The sequence below is a fragment of the Nomascus leucogenys genome, chromosome 8, assembly GCF_006542625.1.
Source record: "Nomascus leucogenys isolate Asia chromosome 8, Asia_NLE_v1, whole genome shotgun sequence".
Classification (NCBI taxonomy): Eukaryota; Metazoa; Chordata; class Mammalia; order Primates; family Hylobatidae; genus Nomascus; species Nomascus leucogenys.
In genome coordinates this window covers 8,998,670-9,017,403 of record NC_044388.1, presented here as the reverse complement: position 1 = coordinate 9,017,403, position 18,734 = coordinate 8,998,670, and the positions used below count along the sequence as shown (strand labels likewise).

The following is an 18,734-nucleotide window of genomic DNA, read 5'->3' as shown; positions in this document are numbered from 1 at the left end:
TATATTCACATTTTTTAAAAGAAAAAAATCGTTTTGAATCTGATGCCAAAATGTTGCAACCTAGATTTAAGAGTAACCAAGAGGAGTGTGGTAGGCAGCCCCTAAGATGGCTCCCAATGATCCCCACATCCTGGCATTCATACTCATGTATAATCCCTTTGCCTTAAGTGCAGTCTTCCTGCAATAAGAAATAGAATATGGCAGAAGTGATGAGATGTCACTTCTAAGATTAGGTTATTAAAAAAAACTATGGCTTCTATTTTGAGCAGTGTGTGTGTGCGTGTGTGTGTGTGTGTGTGTGTGTGTGTGATCACTGGTCTTGGGAAAGCCAGCTGTAATGTTTTAAGACAGCCCTGTGGAGGCTCATGTGATAAGGGATGGAGGCTTGACAATAACCACATGAGTGAGCTCTGAAGCAAATCCCCCAGCCTCAGCTGAGCCTTCAGATGAGACCACAGTCTCAGCCAGCAGCTTTACTGCAACCTCACAAGAGACTCTGAGACAGAGACACCCAGTTAGGCCATGTCCAGATTCTTGACCCTCAGAAGCTGTGAGATAATAAATGTTTGTTGTTTTAAGGCACTAAATTTTGGGGCAATTTGTTACACAGCAATAGATAACTAAATTAATAGTAGAGGTTACACAGTTGGAAACATACTTTTTTCTTTAGATACTCTAATTATTTCTAGCATAGAGATGGAGTGTTTGATAATAATAATCATAGTCTTGAGTACTAAATTTATACTACTGCAAATTACTAACAGATTTTGTTAAGTCTTTAAAGAAATAACACCAAGATTATTGTGGCAGTTGGGGAGGTAAGCGGGGCTTGTAGAAATCATATCATATTACCAATAAAGGGATATGAGTGCTGCCTTTTAAAATGGGAGTGGTGGTTGTGTGGGACAGAGATATGCTTAACTTGTTCTGTGTGACCCTGAAGAGGCAATGACTGGAAGCTGCAGGCAAGCAGGTGTGTTTCTGCAGAACTTTCCTAGTATTTCCATGAAACACCAAGAATAAAAGTCATGTCCAAAGCTTCACTGTTTAAAAATTGCATCTACAGGTGAAAGCTGTCTGCAAATAATGAGAATGCTACTGTCTACTTATACGGGAATTTGGGGTGATTTCAAAAGTTATTATTTTTCAGTTATTCTTTATGTCATTGTATTGCCTTTGCAATTAAAATAAAATGTAAGAAAAGAATGCTACACACTTTGTATTGTTAGAACATGTCCCATTTTGGTTTGTTAACTCTGTCTCAGGCTGATCATCTCCTTTCTTCACAGAGAAAAGTCTGATGATCCCAGGAAACATCATTTCTTTAAAACGATCAACTTTCCTCGCCTGGAAGCCGGCCTAATCGAACCCCCATTTGTGCCAGACCCTTCGGTGGTTTATGCCAAAGACATCGCTGAAATTGATGATTTCTCTGAGGTTCGGGGGGTGGAATTTGATGACAAAGATAAGCAGTTCTTCAAAAACTTTGCAACAGGTGCTGTCCCTATAGCATGGCAGGAAGAAATTATAGAAACGGGACTGTTTGAGGAACTGAATGACCCCAACAGACCTACAGGTTGCGGGGAGGGTAATTCATCCAAGTCTGGCGTGTGTTTGTTATTGTAAATTGCTCTCTTTACCAAACAGGCGGCAGGAGTCTCGGCTGACATAATCCTCGAATGTTCCCAACACGTGGAAATCTGTGGAATGAGGGCTAATCAGTTAGGAGGGACATCACAACCACAAAACAATTCAAAGGACAGGCAAGCTCACTACTAGGACACATTTTATTTTCTTTCTCCTTCTTTCTTCATAAACACGAGTAAAGTCTCAGTTTTCACTGAGGGCTGGGAAAAGGAACACTCAGATTTATTTTGATAAACTGAAAGCATCAGCCTTTTACCATCATGTCCCTGTGTATTACGCAAAGTCCTAGGAACAGAGAATGGAACTTTGTGGTGTGCCCAGAAAATGAGTGTTTGCAATTCTTAGTAAATAATCATTTTAGTTTTTCTTTGTTTATATCTTTTTTTCCCTTCATCTTTCTTCTGCTTCTATATTTATAAAAAGGATTTTGAAGCTGGAAACAACATTCTCCCCCTAAAAAGGAGTGGATTACAATATTTTGGCAATGTTCTACATCACAGAATAATTTTCAATTTCACTGACAGTTTCTTTTGCAATTTTGTGGAAATAACTTACTATCATAATGTTGAAGCATTTTAAATGTAAACATCCATGACGTCTGTGATTTAAAGCATTCCGTAAATTTAGTTGAGTCCTTTAAGTAATATGGTACAAATTGCTTAAAGTTGCACTACCATATGCCATCGGTTCCCAAACTCTGCTGAACTTTGGAATCATCTAGGGATCTTTTAAAAAACTAATGCCTGACTCCCATCCATAGACATTCTGATCCCCACTCCCAGGTATGGGAATAGCTTGACCATTTAGAATTCCAGAAGCTCCCCAGGTGATTCTAATGTGCAGCAGAGTTTGGCAGGCCCTGCCGTGCATATTTGAATGTTACTCCATTCGATCTTATTTTGGTTGCTCAAAACTTCAATCATACATTTTGATGGCAACTTTTCAAATGTCCCCAAAGCATGTCATTTTAGAAATTGCAGTATAAATGAAACAAGACAATCTATTCATCTTATAGGTTCTCTTGTCCTTGCACACTTTAGTTTTTCACACATAGCTTGGGAGCTCGGTCCCTTGGCTATTTCAAGGCCTGAAGGAGACCTATGGGCTTAGAAATTGAGTTGAACAGGCCAGGTGCGGTGGCTCATGCCTGCAATTCCAGCACTTTGGGAGGCCAAGGCGATGGATCACAAGGTCAGGGGCTCAAGACCAGCCTGGCCAACATGTTGTAAACCCTGTTTCTACTAAAAATACAAAAATTAGCCCAGTGTGGTGGTGCGCATCTGTAATCCCAGTTACCCGGGAGGCTGAGGCAGGAGAATTGCTTGAACCCAGGAGGCGGAGGTTGTAGTGAGCCAAGATCGCACCATTGCACTCCAGCCTGGGCAGCAAGAGCAAGACTCCATCTCAAAAAAAAAAAAAACAAACAAAACAAAACAAAAACAGAAAAGAAATTGAATTGAAAAAATAGTAGCCCTCATTTCAAGTGGCTGCTCAGCCAACACTGTATGGTAGAATTAGCACTTCTCAAAAGCACAGCCAAGGTGAGAATTCTACCACTGCGAAAAAATATTTGGGATACAAATATAAAGCTCAAAAAAAAAAAAAAGAAAAGAAAAGACATGATGCTTGCTTATTTTTTAAAAGTTAAAATGTCCTCATGTTTTAATAGAAAAGCTCATTAAACATAATGAAATGTCAGGGGAAACAAAGACATACGTGAGTTAAATATTTAGACAAAGAAGAACCAGGGAGAAGTCATTTTTATTCTTCCAGTTTATCAGGGATTATTTTGAATGTTTGTTTCTCAAAGGAGGAGATGGAGTTAATAAACCGCTGGAAGGGGCTGAAGATATGAATGATGTTTTTATAGGAAATAGTATGAAGTTATTAATTTTGCCTTTGCAAGCCACAAAGGGTTAAAAATTGTTCTCAATTTTTTATTTTTATTTTTAATTTTTGTAGATATGGGGTCTCACTATGTTGCCCAGGCAGGTCTTTTGAACTCCTGGCCTCAAGTGATCCTTCCGCCTCAGCCTCCCAAAGTGCTGGGATTACAGGTGTGAGACACTGTACCCAGCCTCAATTTTTTGTTTTAAATATAATTTTTTTTTTTTTTTGGAGACAGAGCTTTGCTCTTGTTGCCCAGGCTGGAGTGCAATGGTGCAATCTCGGCTCACTGCAACCTCCACCCCCCGAGTTCAAGTGATTCTCCTGCCTCAGCCTCCCAAGTAGCTGAGATTACAGGAGGCTGCCACCACACTGGCCAATTTTTTGTGTTTTCAGTAGAGATGGGGTTTCACCATGTTGGCCAGGCTGGTCTCGAACTTCTGACCTCCCATGACCCATCCGCCTTGGCCTCCCAAAATGCTGGGATTACAGGTGTGAGCCACCATGCCCGGCCTGAATATAAATTTTAACATGTTTCTCATTTAGGTAATCAGGCATAAATATGAAATAATTCAACAATTTTTGCTTCTTAGAAATTGCAAGGCATGTCTTTTGAAATCATTAAAGTCTACCAGATGGACCAGGTTTGGTGGTGCACGCCTGTAATCTCAGCACCTTGGGAGGCCAAGGCAAGAGGATCACTTGAGCCCAGGAGCTCAAGATCAGCCTGGGCAAAACCCTGTCTCTGAAAACAATACAAAAATTAGCCAAGCATGCTGGCATATGCCTGTAGTCCCAGCTACTTGGGAGGCTGAGGCAGGAGGATTGACTGAGCCCAGGAGGCTGCATTGAGCCATGACCACACCACTGGCACTCCAGCGTGGGTAACAGAGCAAGACCTTATCTCAAAAGTAAATAAATTAATTAAAGTCACTAGATCAATTTCTAAACATCACTATACTGCATGTATCATTAGGGCAGTTTAATAAGACAATTTATGTAAATTGTTCAGACAGTAAAATGTGATGAAAACTAATGAGCACAAATAATCCTTGCTTCTTAAATTGTTTTTCTTGGCAGTTATAAATTTTTTTTTTTTTTTTTTTTTTTTGAGACAGAGACTTGCTCTGTCACCCAGGCTGGAGTGCGATAGTGCTTCTCAGCTCACTGCAACCTCTGCCTCCCGGGTTCAAGTGATTCTCCTGCCTCAGCTGGGACTACAGGCACGCACCACCACACCTAGCTAATTTTTGTATTTTTAGTAGAGACGGGGTTTCACCATGTTGGCCAGGCTGGTCTCAAACTTCTGACCTCAAGTGATTTGCCCACCTGGGCCTCCCAAAGTGCTGGGATTACAGGCATGAGCCACTGCGCCCAGCCATAAATCTTAAAAGGGAAAAAATGATACAAAGTACATAAGGAAAAAAGATAAGCATAACAAGTATTTTTTTACCTGGAAGACTGACCATATTAGCTATTTAGATTATTAAAAAATAAATTGGCCAGCATGGTGGCTTACACCTGTAACCATAGCACTTTGGGAAGCCAAGGCAGGTAGATCATGAGATCAGGAGTTCGAGACCAGCCTGGCCAACATGGTGAAACCCCGTCTCTACTAAACATACAAAAAAAAAAAAAAAAAAAAAAGCCAGACCGATGGTGGGTACCTGTAATTCCAACTACTCAGGAGACTGAGGCAGGAGAATCACTTGAATCTGGGAGGCGAGGTTGCAGTGAGCCAAGATCATGCCATTGCACTCCAGCCTGGGCAACATAGCAAGACTCCGTCTCAAAAAATAAATAAATAAAAATAAAAATAAAAGAGACACTGAATTTTCTTGAGTCATCTGGGAAAAATCATTGCAGTTATTCAGACTTATTTGTTCTTTCTTTTTTTTTTTTTTTTTTTTTTTTGAGACAGAGTCTCACTCTGTCACCCAGGCTGGAGTGCAGTGGTGTGATCTCAGCTTGCTGCAACCTCCACCTCCCGGGTTCAAGCGATTCTCCTGCCTCAGTCTCCTGAGTAGTTGGGATTACTGGCGCCCACCGCCATGCCCAGGGAATTTTTGTATTTTTGGTACAGATGTGGTTTCACCATGTTGGTCAGACTGGTCTCAAACTTCTGACCTTGTGATCCACCCACCTCAGCCTCCCAAAGTGCTGGGATTACAGGCACTCTGAGCCACCACGCCTGGCCTGTTATGTCAATAAATATTGGCGCCTGCCATGTGCCAGGCTCCATGATGGTTCTGAGACATGTGCTGGGTTTTGTCTCTTTAGGATTTTTAGGTTGCAAACTGTTTTTATTCCCCCTGTGTATCAGTAAATCTTTACATCTCTCTGCGTGAAGATGAATTTTGTACTTTCCATTTTTTCCGATGTTTTCTGCACTGAGCATTTATTTATTTTTTTAATTAGGAAAAAACATATCATTTAAAGCCAGGCAAGACCCATCATCATTGGAGGCGGTGTGTGACACATGCACAAGCTGGCTCTGGCAATAACCACCCCCCAGAGAACCTGCCCCTTCTCCCCAGAGGGCATCAGCCTGAGTATAGGAATAAGGCCGTGAGTCTGGGCCCAAGCCAGCAGCCTCTCTGGACAGAGCCAGCAATTGGTGCCTGAGACTGGGCCAGGTCAATGGTTCCACAATCTAGACCATTAAGTGTCTGGTCAGGGGTGGAATTTTTACCAAAACTCAGAGAAATGAAAGAAAGGATAATGCAGCAAGATTTCACATGCTATTCACTTTAAAATATGAGTAGTTAAAATGTGTTCTTTCATGAGGTAGTTATATTTGACAAAAGTAAACACTAGAGACCCTATAACTATCCTCAAAATTTTATTTTGAAATTTTACCCATAAGATCTTAAAATCTAGGAACCCCTGGGCTGGATGACCTTGAATGACCTTCCAATTGTAGGGAAACATTTGTGTTTAGATGGAAAACCATGCATTGTCTAGAGAAGGCTCTACAACTTTTTCTGTAAAAGACCAGATAGTGGCCAGGCGCGGTGGCTCACGCCTGTAATCCCAGCACTTTGGGAGGCCGAGGCAGGCGGATCACAAGGTCAGGAGATCGAGGCCATCCGTCTCTACTAAAAATACAAAAAAAAAAAAAAAAATTAGCCGGGTGTGGTGGCAGGTGCATGTAGTCCCAGCTACTCAAGAGGCTGAGGCAGGAGAATGGCCTGAACCCAGGAGGCAGAGCTTGCCATGAGCTGAGATCACGCCACTGCACTCCAGCCTGGGCCACAGAGCGAGACTCTGTCTCAAAAAAAAAAAGACCAGGTAGTAAACATTTTAGACTTTGCAGATGCATCTTCTTAACTCTGTCTTTGTCTTATGAAAGCAACCATATATAAGTGTTCCAATAAAACTTTATTGACTGGGCACAGTGGCTCACGCCTGTAATCCCAACACTTTGGGAGGCTGAGGCGGGTGTATGCTTTGAGCCCAGGAGTTTCAGAGACCAGCCTGGGCAACATGGTGAAACCCCGTCTCTACCAAAAATACAAACATTAGCTAGGCGTGGGCACGGTGGCATATGCCTATAGTCTCAGCTATTCCAGCCTGGGCAACAGAGTGAAACCCTGCCTCACTAAAAGAAAACAAACTTTATTTACAAAAACAGGCAGTAGGGCTAGATTTGACCACAAGCAGTTTGCTGATTCTAGTCATAAATTAACTCTTATTATTAAACTGACTGGGTTATCTGATTGTGTGTGTGTGTGTGTGTGGTCACTTCTTTATTTTTGATACAAATGTACATGACACATGTCTTGACAGTCACCCCACCCAGCACCACACTGGTAGGGCCTGGCTCCCAGGGAAGAGGCAGGATGGGAAGAGAGCTGGTGGGTGCTGCTGTCTGCCTCTCCAGCCTTCCCAGTCTGCAGCCAGGTTCCCAGGCCTCCAGAGGGTGGGACCACAGCAGGTGCAGGTAGTGATGGTGGGTGCTGGCCTCCCGGGGGTTATGGGGAAGGGACTCAGCTCCACAGCCACCAGCTGAGTCGGGGACCCTGGGGGAGCCAGCCCCAGGCTCAGGTGCTCAGTCCTCCACCCTGGCCAGCACACATTCCCCCTCCACAGGGGAGCAGGAGGAGAGATGGAGGGAAGTGGTTTTCAATTTAAGTTCACAGGGAAGGGACATGAGCAGGGGAGGGATCAGGGAGGGAGCGGACAGGATCAAAGCTGGCTACCCGGGCAGTCCCTGGTTGCAGGTGGGGAAGGAAAGCTAACCCCCACGCTGGTCTCCTCACCCCTCAAAACTGCAGATGGACCAGGCCTCTGGAACGGCACTGCCGCCCGCACACTCGGCTGGCACGCAGGGACACTTAGGTACCAAAAAGTTAAAATTAAGGGGTGGGGAAGAAGAAAGAAAAAAAAAAAGACTTTCCAGTGCTTGCTGCTGGGGACCCCAGCACACAGGTTGGGCCTGTGCCCTAGGCAGGGGCCCTTTGGCATTAAAGGAGAGCAGCAAGCGGCTTGTGGCTACAGGGCGAGGACATCAATGGAGACTATGAAAAAAGGAGGGGATGCCCCTGCTCAGCCCCTGATAGGGTTGAACTGGCTCATGGGGGTGGGGCATGTGTAGGGAGAGCTGCCCCACTTGGAGTGTCCCCACCCGCCCCTTTGCTGAGGGTGCCCAAGAGGGCGAGGGGCTGGGAGTGATGCCTTGCAGGCCCCTGATCACTAGGAGGGAGGAGGTGGGGATGTGTATGGAATATGGGGGACAGAAGCTCCTGCCACCCCACCTCCCCCATCTTTCGGGGCTCGACGGGGGTGGGCACCAGGACACGTGGCTGCCAGGGTGTGGGTTATCTGATTCTAAGGGAGCTATTCTACAACTCCATAAATTATAGGTAACTAATGGGAACTTAAAATGATTCTCATCTATAGACATGCAAATGACCCCTTTACCTCTGTCTTAGTGTGTTTGGGCTACCATAATAAAGTGCCACACACTGAGTGGCTTAAACACCTGAAATTTATTTTTTCACTGTTCTAGAGGCTTGAAGTCTGAGATCAAGGTGCTGTCTGGGTTGATTTCCTCCAAGGCCTCATTCTTCGGCTTATAGATGGCTGTCCTCTCTGTGTCTTCTCATGGTCTTCCCACTGTATGTGTCAAACTCAAACTTTTCTTATAAAGGAACCAGTGATACTGGATCAGGACCCACCCTAATGACCTACACATTCTGAAGTACTGGGCGTTAGGACTTCAACATATGAATTTTGGGTAACACAATTCAGCCCATGACACCTCCAAGCCAGTTTTGTATCCATTTGCTCATTCATTTCAACATTCCTTTACTCCATATAAATTTGTGCTTTTTTTTTTTTACTTACCTGAACTTATTGTAACATCTTACCAGTCTCCTCATTACAGAGTTAAGTAAAATCTTTAACGTGTTCATTTTTATTTCTATATGACAATCATGATTTTACCATTTTTTTTCTTTGAGGTTATCCATTAATATAACCCAGAATGTCACAATGAGATAAAAGAACCTGCGGCTTATTTTAGAAATTCTGGTTCCAGAAGCAAAAGTTCTCTGCAAGAGCCCTCTCTCCTTTTGTTCTCTTATGAAACACATATCAGACAGAAGAACCCCTAAACAGAGGGCTGGTTGGGGTGGTGGCAACCCCAGAAGGCAGCTAGCATTTCCTTGGGAGTTTGGTTGAGGGGCATGGGGCCAGCTGACTATTGTGTAATTTTAAACCAGTTCACCCCGCCCTGCCTCTCCCATCTGCATTGCACTGCCAGCTGTCATGTCCATTCCTGCTACCAGGAGAAGCTGTTGGAGAGGGAGGGAGGAGAAAGCCAGGAGCCAAAACAACCAGGGAAAGCTTCAGCGGTTCACCTGCTAGTTGTGCAGAGTGCTGAGCCTCAGGGGCCATCAGTGCAAATGTGCATTCCAGAGGCACACCCAAAGCAGGCACCACTTTAGTCCCTGTACTAACAACTCCCCTCTGAGGGTTGCCAGATAAAATGCAGGATATCCAGTCAAGTCTGAATTGCAAATAAACAAAGAAAAATTGTTTTCTTGTATAAGTATGTCCCAAATGTTTCATGAGACATAGTAAAAAATTGTCTGTAGTACATGAGAATAGATAATTGATGAAGAATTGTCTGTGGTGATGATTAGTTAAAATGCTGTGAAACTCCTGCACACACACTCGGGGCCCCACATGGGTTATGTGCATCTGAATCTGACATGAATCTGTCAAATCTGTCCTCGGATACAGCTTCTGGATATTTTTTGCAGCAAGTCCATATGCGTGTTCTCACCTAAAGATTGTTGGCTGGTTGGTGCTGTCAATATCACCACTACTATCAGTAATAATAATAACACAAGAAAAGCTTCCATTTAGTGAGCACATACTATGCGCCAGGCACTGTCACTGTCACTTTTTGTGAATTACTTCCAATGTTCACAACGATCCTGTCAAGTAGGTATTATCATCTGCACATTATAGATGAAGAAAGGAAACTCCAGAAGTTAACTGACCTGCCCAAGGATACAGTAAGTGTTGAGTTAACCCAGGTCTATTTGACAACACTTAGCAAAGAGGTCACTGGTTTCCCAAAGTAGGAACTGCTTCTGTTCCTATTCCCTAAAATGTCTCCTATGGGGCTTAGAAAGAGGTAGGGAGCTAAGCCCATGGAAGAAACAATTTTTGAAAAATATATTTTAATCCCTAAATGGGCTGGCAGGGCTGGGATGACAGTGAGGCACCTAGGGCACAATATTTAAGGTAGCACTCCCTCTCAGGGTCGTGTGAGTGCAATGGCAAAATCTGCACAAACCAGACAGTGCAAGCATCCTTAAATTTTGCACCTTAGAATCCTCACTCCACTCACCCTAATTCTGGTGCGAGATTGTCCAGAATTGGTCCAGAATTGTTGTAGATGACGGAAATAAAGCGCAAGACAAACCAAGCCTACTCTGAATATGTCCCCCCGCCCCTCCCCCCACCCCCCAGGTTATTGGATATTTTACATTTCACCCTATGGCTGGATATCCTTATTAGCCAATTTGGATCTATACTTTTTCTTGATTCTCTTGTTACCTTTTAATTGATGCGGGGACCAAGTGGCACAATGTCCTAGGGGTATTTAGGAACCAAACTTCAGTTTCCCCTCCTCCTTTCGTCTTTAGAAGAATTTCTCCAAGGTTTATGCTTTAGAATCCTTGCTTTTCACTGTAAAATTAGGACTCGTGAACCCCTTATTACCTCTCCCTAAAAGTGGAAAGTTACAGCCAGGCTACAAGACACAACCAGATTGGATCCTGGTGAATGCTGTTTTAACAAATGCCAGTGGAATGAGTGGGAGAAGGCTAATCTGGCGCATGTCATAACCAGTAAGGCGGCAGACAATGGAGAAAGAGCAGCTCAACCAAACAAACATTCAGATGCCCTTGTCTGCACCTTGCTTCCAGGGAGCAGTGTGCCCTCCAGGCTTGGCCTCTGCGTGGTTGTGTTCTAGGGCAAGGCCCATAAAACAGCACAGCAGACACTGTGATGCAGAGCTTTGTCCAGACATGTGGATTTTTCAACATCATTTTACCTTTTCATGTCTTCGTCAGCAACATTTACTGTTACAGTTCCATGTTTGATCAACTCTCACTTAGTTCTTTTTTTTTTTTTCTGGAGATGAGTCTTGCTCTGTCACCCAGGCTGGTGTGCAGTGGCATGATCTCAGCTCATGCAACCTCCACCTCCTGGGTTCAAGCAATTCTCCTTCCTAAGCCTCCCAAGTAGCTGGGACTTCAGGTGCCCAACACCACACCCAGCTCTCAGTCACTTAGTTCTGACATGCAGTTTGTGGACTATCTGGTCACCTTGACTCTCCCCTCCACAGCTCATTTTTGGTGATTTTGTCATTCACTGTGCCCCACTCCATTGTGTGTAGAGATGGAGAAAGGAAGAAGAAGAAATGCATCCGTTTGATTTTGGAACAGGAATTTAAGAAGGTCAAAGTCATTAATTGAAATCTGGATACTCTAACAACTTACATAACATATTCTGCCTACCTTCTCTCGCCCTCTTTCTTTTCTTTTTTCTTTCTCTTTCTTTCTTTTCTTTCTTTCTTCTTCCTTTCTCTTTCTTTTTTCCTTCCTTCCTTCTTTCTTTTTCTTTCTTTCTTTCTTCTTTTTTTTCATAGCCATAGACTAATTAGCTCAGCTAATGTGCCTTGGACGTTGCAACGAGTTGACCATTTTCCTTCTGTGTAACACTCACATCACACAGGAGCAGATCACCTCTATCAACCTTTCACATTCCCTTCATAGTAAATGTCTGGCCAGTAAAGGTTACTATGAGGCCAGCGTGGCTTCACACAGGAAAGAAGGAAGGACAGTGGGAGAGACTGACGAGCAAAATGGAGTTCTGACTCAAAGGGGGGACTGTGACCATGCTGAAGATTTAATTTGGAAGAGATTCCAGAGAGAGTGTGTTTGACGAGTTTTTCTCTGTCATGGAAGAGGTGGCTTCTCCTTTGCTTGGCCCCAGTGTGCTGGAGCTGATTGTGCTCACCTCTTCTGGACTCCACATTCGGATTGACACCATATCGACAGCTTGAAGCAGACACAGTGGGTGTATTTGCATCACAAAATAGGCAAATCCTACAAATTGGAATTTGTTTCTTTCTGCAGAGCCAGTTGTTAGCATTTACCAGTACATTACTGACTTGTCCCTGAAATATATTCTGGTTGGTCAGTTGTGCCTCTGCCTAGGACCCAGCAGTGTCTCCCACAAGCTTTGGTTCCATTTGCAGAGAGTGGGTGAGGCTGTATGGGAGAAACCAATAGAGGAGTGGAAAGCCATCCCCCATGGGAGACACTCAGCAGGCAGAAAGGTGAAGAAATGCCCCTCAAAAGCTGGATGCAAAGGCTTCCAATATCTAAAAGATGACAGTAAGGTCATGAAAGTCAGGGGCGAGCACCAGAGCCACAACAAAAGGAAAGGACACACAGAGAAGAAAACAAGGCTGAGTGGTCTGTAACCTGAGTGCACAAATTCTACATATTAACCCAAGAGCTTGCATCATTGCCTCACAAAATAGGTTCATTAAAAATGTTATGAAACTGGCTGGGCGTGGTGGCTCACACCTGTAATCCCAGCACTTTGGGAGGCTGAGGTGGGTGGATCATTTGAGGTCAGGAGTTCTAGACCAGCCTGGCCAACATGGTGAAACCTTGCCTCTAATAAAAATACAAAAATTAGCCAGGCATGGTAGGGGGGAACCTGTAATCTCCAGCCTCCTGAGTAGCTGGAACTACAGGCCTGCAGCACCATGCCTGGCTAATTTTTTGTATTTTTAGTAGACGGGGTTTCGCCATATTGCCCAGGCTGTTCTCGATTTCCTGGCCTCAGGCTATCCACACACCTTGGCCTCCCAAAGTGCTGGGATTACAGGTGTGAGGCACCACGCCCGGCCATGAACTCTGTTTCTAAGCAGCTTAAGTAAATCTCTTTTTTCTAGTAAAAGCTCCCCTTTACCATTCCCTCACCGAATACACACTGGTGGTTGCCTAGTGTCTTTTTTTTTTTTTTTTTTTTTGGTTCACACCCCCTAGAAGCTCCAGAATAACCAGTCCAGCCAACACCTTGACTTTAGCCCAGGGAATTGATTCTGGATTTCTGGCATCCAGAACTGTAAGAAGACAAATCTGTATGTTTTAAGCCACTAAATTTGTGGCTATTTGTTACAGCAGCCATAGAAATTTAATACAGTGTTCTTGGCCTTGGAATTTAAGAATTTTCTGAAGCCGTAAAAGTTAGGAAAAACAGGTCAATTATTCTACGAAGGAATAACTATAAATTTCACTAATGAGCAAACCACCTCCCCTACTTTCCAACCATGACAACCTTCTTGCCCCAGGCCTTCTACTTTTTAGGCCTTTTGGGAAGAGGGACATGAGAGGAAGGAGAAAGGGGTTTATAAGGCAGCCTACCAAACAGCCATCTCCACTTCCTTGCACAAAGAGGCCAGATATTGCCCAGGGAAGACATGTGCCCTTGCCCCAGGAGGTGAATCATGATTGGTCTGAGCCCAATACCCACTTTGCCAATGATTGGTCTAGACATAGTCATGTGACCTCATCCTGGCTAATGAGAAGTAAACAAATGTCTGTGGGGTTACTTACTGGATGGGTTTTCTTTGCTCAAATAGGAGAGAACCATATGAAATAAACCCCTATGCTGCCCCTTCTCTTTCTCCCTCTCCTCTCTTCTCTCTTCTCTCTCTCTCTCTCCTCTTTCTCGCACTCTCTCTTTCTCTTTCCCTCTCTCTCTTTCTCTGTCTCTCTCCTCTCTCTCTTCCCTCTGTCCTCTCTTTTTTTTTTTTTGAGGTGGAGTCTTACTCTGTCGCCCAGGCTGGAGTGGTGGGATCTCGGCTCACTGCAACCTCTGCCTCCCAGGTTCAAGCAACTCTCCTGCTCCAGCCTCCCTAGTAGCTGGGATTACAGGCGCCCGCAACCATGCCCGGCTCATTTTTGTATTTTTAGTAGAGACGTGATTTCGCCATGTTGGCCAGGCTGGTCTCGAACTCCTTGACCTCAGGTGATCTGCCTCGGCCTCCCAAAGTGCTGGGATTACTAAGCGTGAGCCACCGCGCCCAGCCCTCTCCTCTCTTTTTAAAAAATGTTTACATTATGTTATAAGAGGACAATGATACCCGACCCTGTTGCAGCCATATTGAGACCATAGGGTATGAACTTGAGGAGCGGACCCATGAAGAGGCAGGGTGGCAAGGTGGGCCAGCTGGGTCTTGATGACATCATTGAGCCATCAGAGCCGCCAAGAACCCTAATTATTCTCAGACTTCTTAACATAATAGGCCTCTTTAGGGTTTCCATTTACACTGACAGTCGAGTTTCTGATTACTCACTGCCAAACTCATTTAAAGAATTAAAAGAGGGGCCGGGCACAGTGGCTCATGCCTGTAATCCCAGCACTTTAGGAGGCCGAGGTGGGTGGATCATTTGAGATCAGGAGTTCGAGACCAGCCTGGCCAACATAAAGAAACTGCATTCCACTAAAAATACAAAAAATTAGCCGGGCGTGGTGGTTCCACGTGTCTGTAATCCCAGCTACTCAGGAGGCTGAGGCAGGAGAATCACCTGAACCCAGGAGGCAGAAGTTGCTGTGAGCTGAGATCACGCCACTGCACTCCACTGCACTCCAGCCTGGACGACAGAGTAAGACCCTGTCTCAAAAAAAACAAAACAAAAAACAAACAAACGAGAAAAGAAAGAAAAGAAAGGAAAGGAAAGGAAAGGAAGGAAGGAAGGAAGGAAAGAAGGAAAGAAGGAAAAAGAAAAGCGATTGTGGGACGCGTGTCACTTCCTTTACAGAAGTGGGCTGCTAGGCCTATAACGCGGCCAGAGCCCCCAAAGTGAGAGCCAGTGGGGCTGGGGGACTCCCTGCGCGGTGGCAGGGGGCACAGAGGCACTTGCACGTGTGCACTGCCTGCTCACTACCAACCCCTTCACAAACCCTGGGACCGGTTATCCAAGTAATAAAGTGTTACTCAGGGCTCCAGCACCAAAACCATGAGAAACGCAAGCAATTAGCAAGTCATCGTAGGAAAAACGAAAATGTGGTTTTGTTTGTTTGTTTGTTTGTTTTTTAACTTTCTTACTGTAATTCAGAGTTGAGCATGATTTGGATTTAGATTACATAAATCTATTGTAAGAGGCACCACCATATTTTCAGTGTTCAGAACCTCAAGCAGTGGAATCACATAGTGGCTAATGGCACAGGCTCTGGGTCCAGGCTGCCTAGTTTTGAATCCTGGTTCCATCACCTTCTAGTTCTGTGACTTTGGGCAAGTCACTTGATCTTTTGCGGCCTCTTTCCCATCACTAAAATAGGGGTGATGATGCTAACAGCACCTGCCTGTTAGGGTTGTGTGAGGCTTAAATGCCAATATACACATAATGTCTACACAGTGCCTGGCACAGAGCGGATGCTATAGATTTTTAAGTGGTTGTTGTTATTATTATTGTTGTTGTTGGAACTTCTATACATCTCAGTGTGATCCTGGATCTCTGCCACGTGGCAACAAGGAAGTGACTTGACCCCATAGCCCACCAGACAGAGGCCACTTCAGGCCACTTTATGACTGGCAGCAGTGAGATGCCCTTCCTGTGCCATGAGGCTATGAGCTGACATCCCCATGATTCAGGCCTAGAGGCCTGAGAGGAGTGGGCCCAAGGACCTGGGGAACCCTTTGCACCCCAGCATCCCTCTTTACCTCTGCCTCTGCCTGCCTTCCTTTGGGGGATCACAAGAGCCAATGACTTCTCACATGCACTTCTTTTTTCTGAGACAAGAGTCTTGCTCTGTCACCCAGGCTAGAGTGCAGTGGCACAATCTCAGCTCACTGCAACCCCTGCCTCCTGGGCTCAAGTGATTGTCCTGCCTCAGCCTCCCAAGTAGCTGGAATTACAGGGGTGTGCCACCACACCCAGCTAATTTTTGTATTTTTAGTAGAAACAGGATTTCACCATGTTGGTCAGGCTGGTCTTGAACTCCTGGCCTCAAGTGGCCTGCCCACCTTGGTCTCTCAAAGTGCTGGGATTACAGGCATGAGTCATTGCACCTGGCCAACTTCTTAGAGGTGGATTTCTGTGATTTGCACCTGGAGCCAGTCTTGACTGGCTGTTTGCTTGATGAAGACCTGGCCTAGGTCTGTGCAGAATTGTTCTTACCTCCACCTGATGAGATTTAAAATGCAGTGCTCTGGACTATGATGAATCTTGAACTGATTTCTTCATTATGTGTTTCATATTTGGAGTGAAATAAATAATTCCTCTTATAGATAAAGTCTTAAATATCTTTAACTTGTTAGGGTTTTCTTTTTTCTACTAAAAAATAATACAAGATGAAGCAAGATTGGTCATGAGCTAATTGCTGAAATTCAGTAATGGGTACATGGAAGGGAACTATTACTATTTTTCCTGGTTTTGTTAATGTTTTAATTTTTCCAAAAATAGTTTAGAAAAACACAAAACATGTTCATTGTATAATATTAGTAAAAACTAAATACAAAAAAGAGAATGCCAATCACCATCTTGAGGTAAGCACTATTTATATCTGGGTGGATATTTTGGTGGCCTGATTATGTATTTGGTAGATTTGGTGAATTATTTGGAGTGCAATCTCTCTCTCTCCTTCTCTTTCAAATTGCCACAGTTATATATATATGTATATCCATGTTTTTTGACCACTCTAGGGTTATATTATGTATTGAGAATCTGCTTTTTTTTTTTTTTAAATTTAAGACCTTTATTAACAGGTGCTTGCAGTGTGTTGACTTTTTTGAAAAAATCAAGTTGTAAACTTTTATTACAAATTAAAAATGAAGTTCTTAAAAATCTCAACTTGACCAGATATGAAACAATTTAAAAACCTTTAAAGGCGTATTGAGAAAAACCAGGCTTTTTTAAAAAACACGTTTGTTATTACCAAAAAGAGACGTCTTTAGGTAAAAATAATAAAAACGCCATGCTGCAGAGATAATGCAGATAGTTCTATTTATCTGGTCAACGGGCAAAAAGCAAGCACTTCAGGTCTTCAGCTCCAATCTTTTGTTCATTTCTTATTGCTGGAATTTCATATTTCTTCTTGTTGGATGACTAAACCGGATGATGGTAGAGATGGTAAGCCGGCATTTACTCAGCCCCGCCCTGCTCAGCCTCGGGAGCGGACGAATTCTCAGCTGGTGGATCGGCTGCTTTTGTCTCTTTGCCATCTCGTGGTTTAGGGTTTTCTGGGCGTCTGCGTCGGTAATTGAAGTTGCGGCGGTACCGACGTTAAGGTGGCTGCTGACCTTGGGTCTCATCTCCTTGATTTTCTTTATCTTCTTCATTGCCATCCTCTCTAGGCTGTCTTTGGCGAGGAGGGCCCCTGCGGAATCGTGGTCTATATCCCCGATACATATTCTGCCTCACTGGTCTACCTTGTTCTCCTGCACCCTGGTTGCCAGCACCCTCCATCACTTCTCCCTGCACAGGAGGGTTGGAATACTGTGGTCGACGCCCATAGGGTCTCCGCATGTAGTAAGGTGGGAACCTTCGCCTGCGGTAGGGCCGGCGTTGTTGGGCCTGGCCTTCGGGAGCACTCTCCGATCCCTCGTTCTTTTCCCTACTCTCACTATTCTAGTAATTTTGCTGGTAATTGCGTGGAGGACCCCTACGACGTGGATAGCGTCTATAATGGTTACGGTCTGCTGCATATTTACTGCCTTGAACTGGAACACCACCAGGACCTGTAACATTTGCTGCCTCCGCACCCTTTTCTCCTTCAACGACATCAAACTCCACAGTCTCTCCATCTCCTACACTGCGAAGGTACTTCCTGGGGTTATTCTTCTTTATGGCAGTCTGGTGTACAAATACATCTTCCTTGGTGTCATTCCTGTTGATGAAACCATATCCGTTCCTTACATTGAACCATTTTATTGTTCCCAAAACCTTCGTTGCGATGACCTTGTCCCCGCCGGCAGGCGCCGCCGATGTGAGGCCGCCCGGGCCATCGCTCCCTGCGCCGCTGCCCGTTAGTGCCGGGCTTGGTGTCGGCGGCGCTCAGGGCGGGGGCGGCGGGCGGCTGCTGGGTCTCGGCCTCGCTGCTCATGGTTGCGGTGATGGTGACTGGGGCCGGCTGCGGCAGCTGCGGCTCCTCCCGGGGTGTGATGGTAACTAGGCCGGCGGCGGCGGTGGGGCTGCTCAGGGCTCTCTGGGGTCCGCTCTCCGCTCCCGCTACCGATCGAACTGAGAATCTGCTTTTTTATTTAACAATATGTTATAAGCATCTTACCATATCAAAAAAAAATCCTGATTAATCTTTTTTATAACTGCATTCTAGCTGTACCATAATTTATTTAATCAACCCTCTGTTTTGATTATAATTTTTCCTTATTATAAATAATCCTATAGTGACATCTTTGTAGCTTTCTCGCAACATCCTTTATTATTATTTATCACTGCCCCAGGGTAAACTCCTAAAAGTGGACTGTTGGGGTACACATTCTCTCGAGGCTTTGACAAATATTGCCAGATTGACCTCCGGAAAGGTGTTCCAGGTTGCACTCGATGAGCCGTGGCTTGTGACCTTTTTCTCTCTCTTTTTTTTTTTTTGAGATGCAATCTCGCTCTGTCACCCAGGCTGGAGTGCAGTGGCGTGATCTC

At 44.6% G+C, this 18,734-nt stretch overlaps 1 protein-coding gene and 1 pseudogene across 2 annotated transcripts in view; one reads left to right on the top strand and one right to left on the bottom strand.

Annotated features, from left to right (window-relative positions):
• The window catches only part of GRK7 (G protein-coupled receptor kinase 7), a 41,012-nt gene extending 38,739 nt beyond the window's left edge, over nt 1–2,273 (top strand). The window contains exon 4 of the mRNA XM_003265329.3: nt 1,290–2,273. Coding sequence (XP_003265377.1) covers nt 1,290–1,626 — 337 coding nt within the window. The 3' untranslated portion in view covers nt 1,627–2,273. The remainder of the gene's footprint in view (nt 1–1,289) is intronic.
• Nucleotides 2,274–16,822: 14,549 nt separating this feature from the next.
• On the bottom strand, nt 16,823–18,314 carry LOC101178028 (annotated as a pseudogene). The gene has a single exon (XR_001116201.2). The product of XR_001116201.2 is annotated as a nuclease-sensitive element-binding protein 1 pseudogene (transcript).
• Nucleotides 18,315–18,734: the final 420 nt, after the last annotated feature.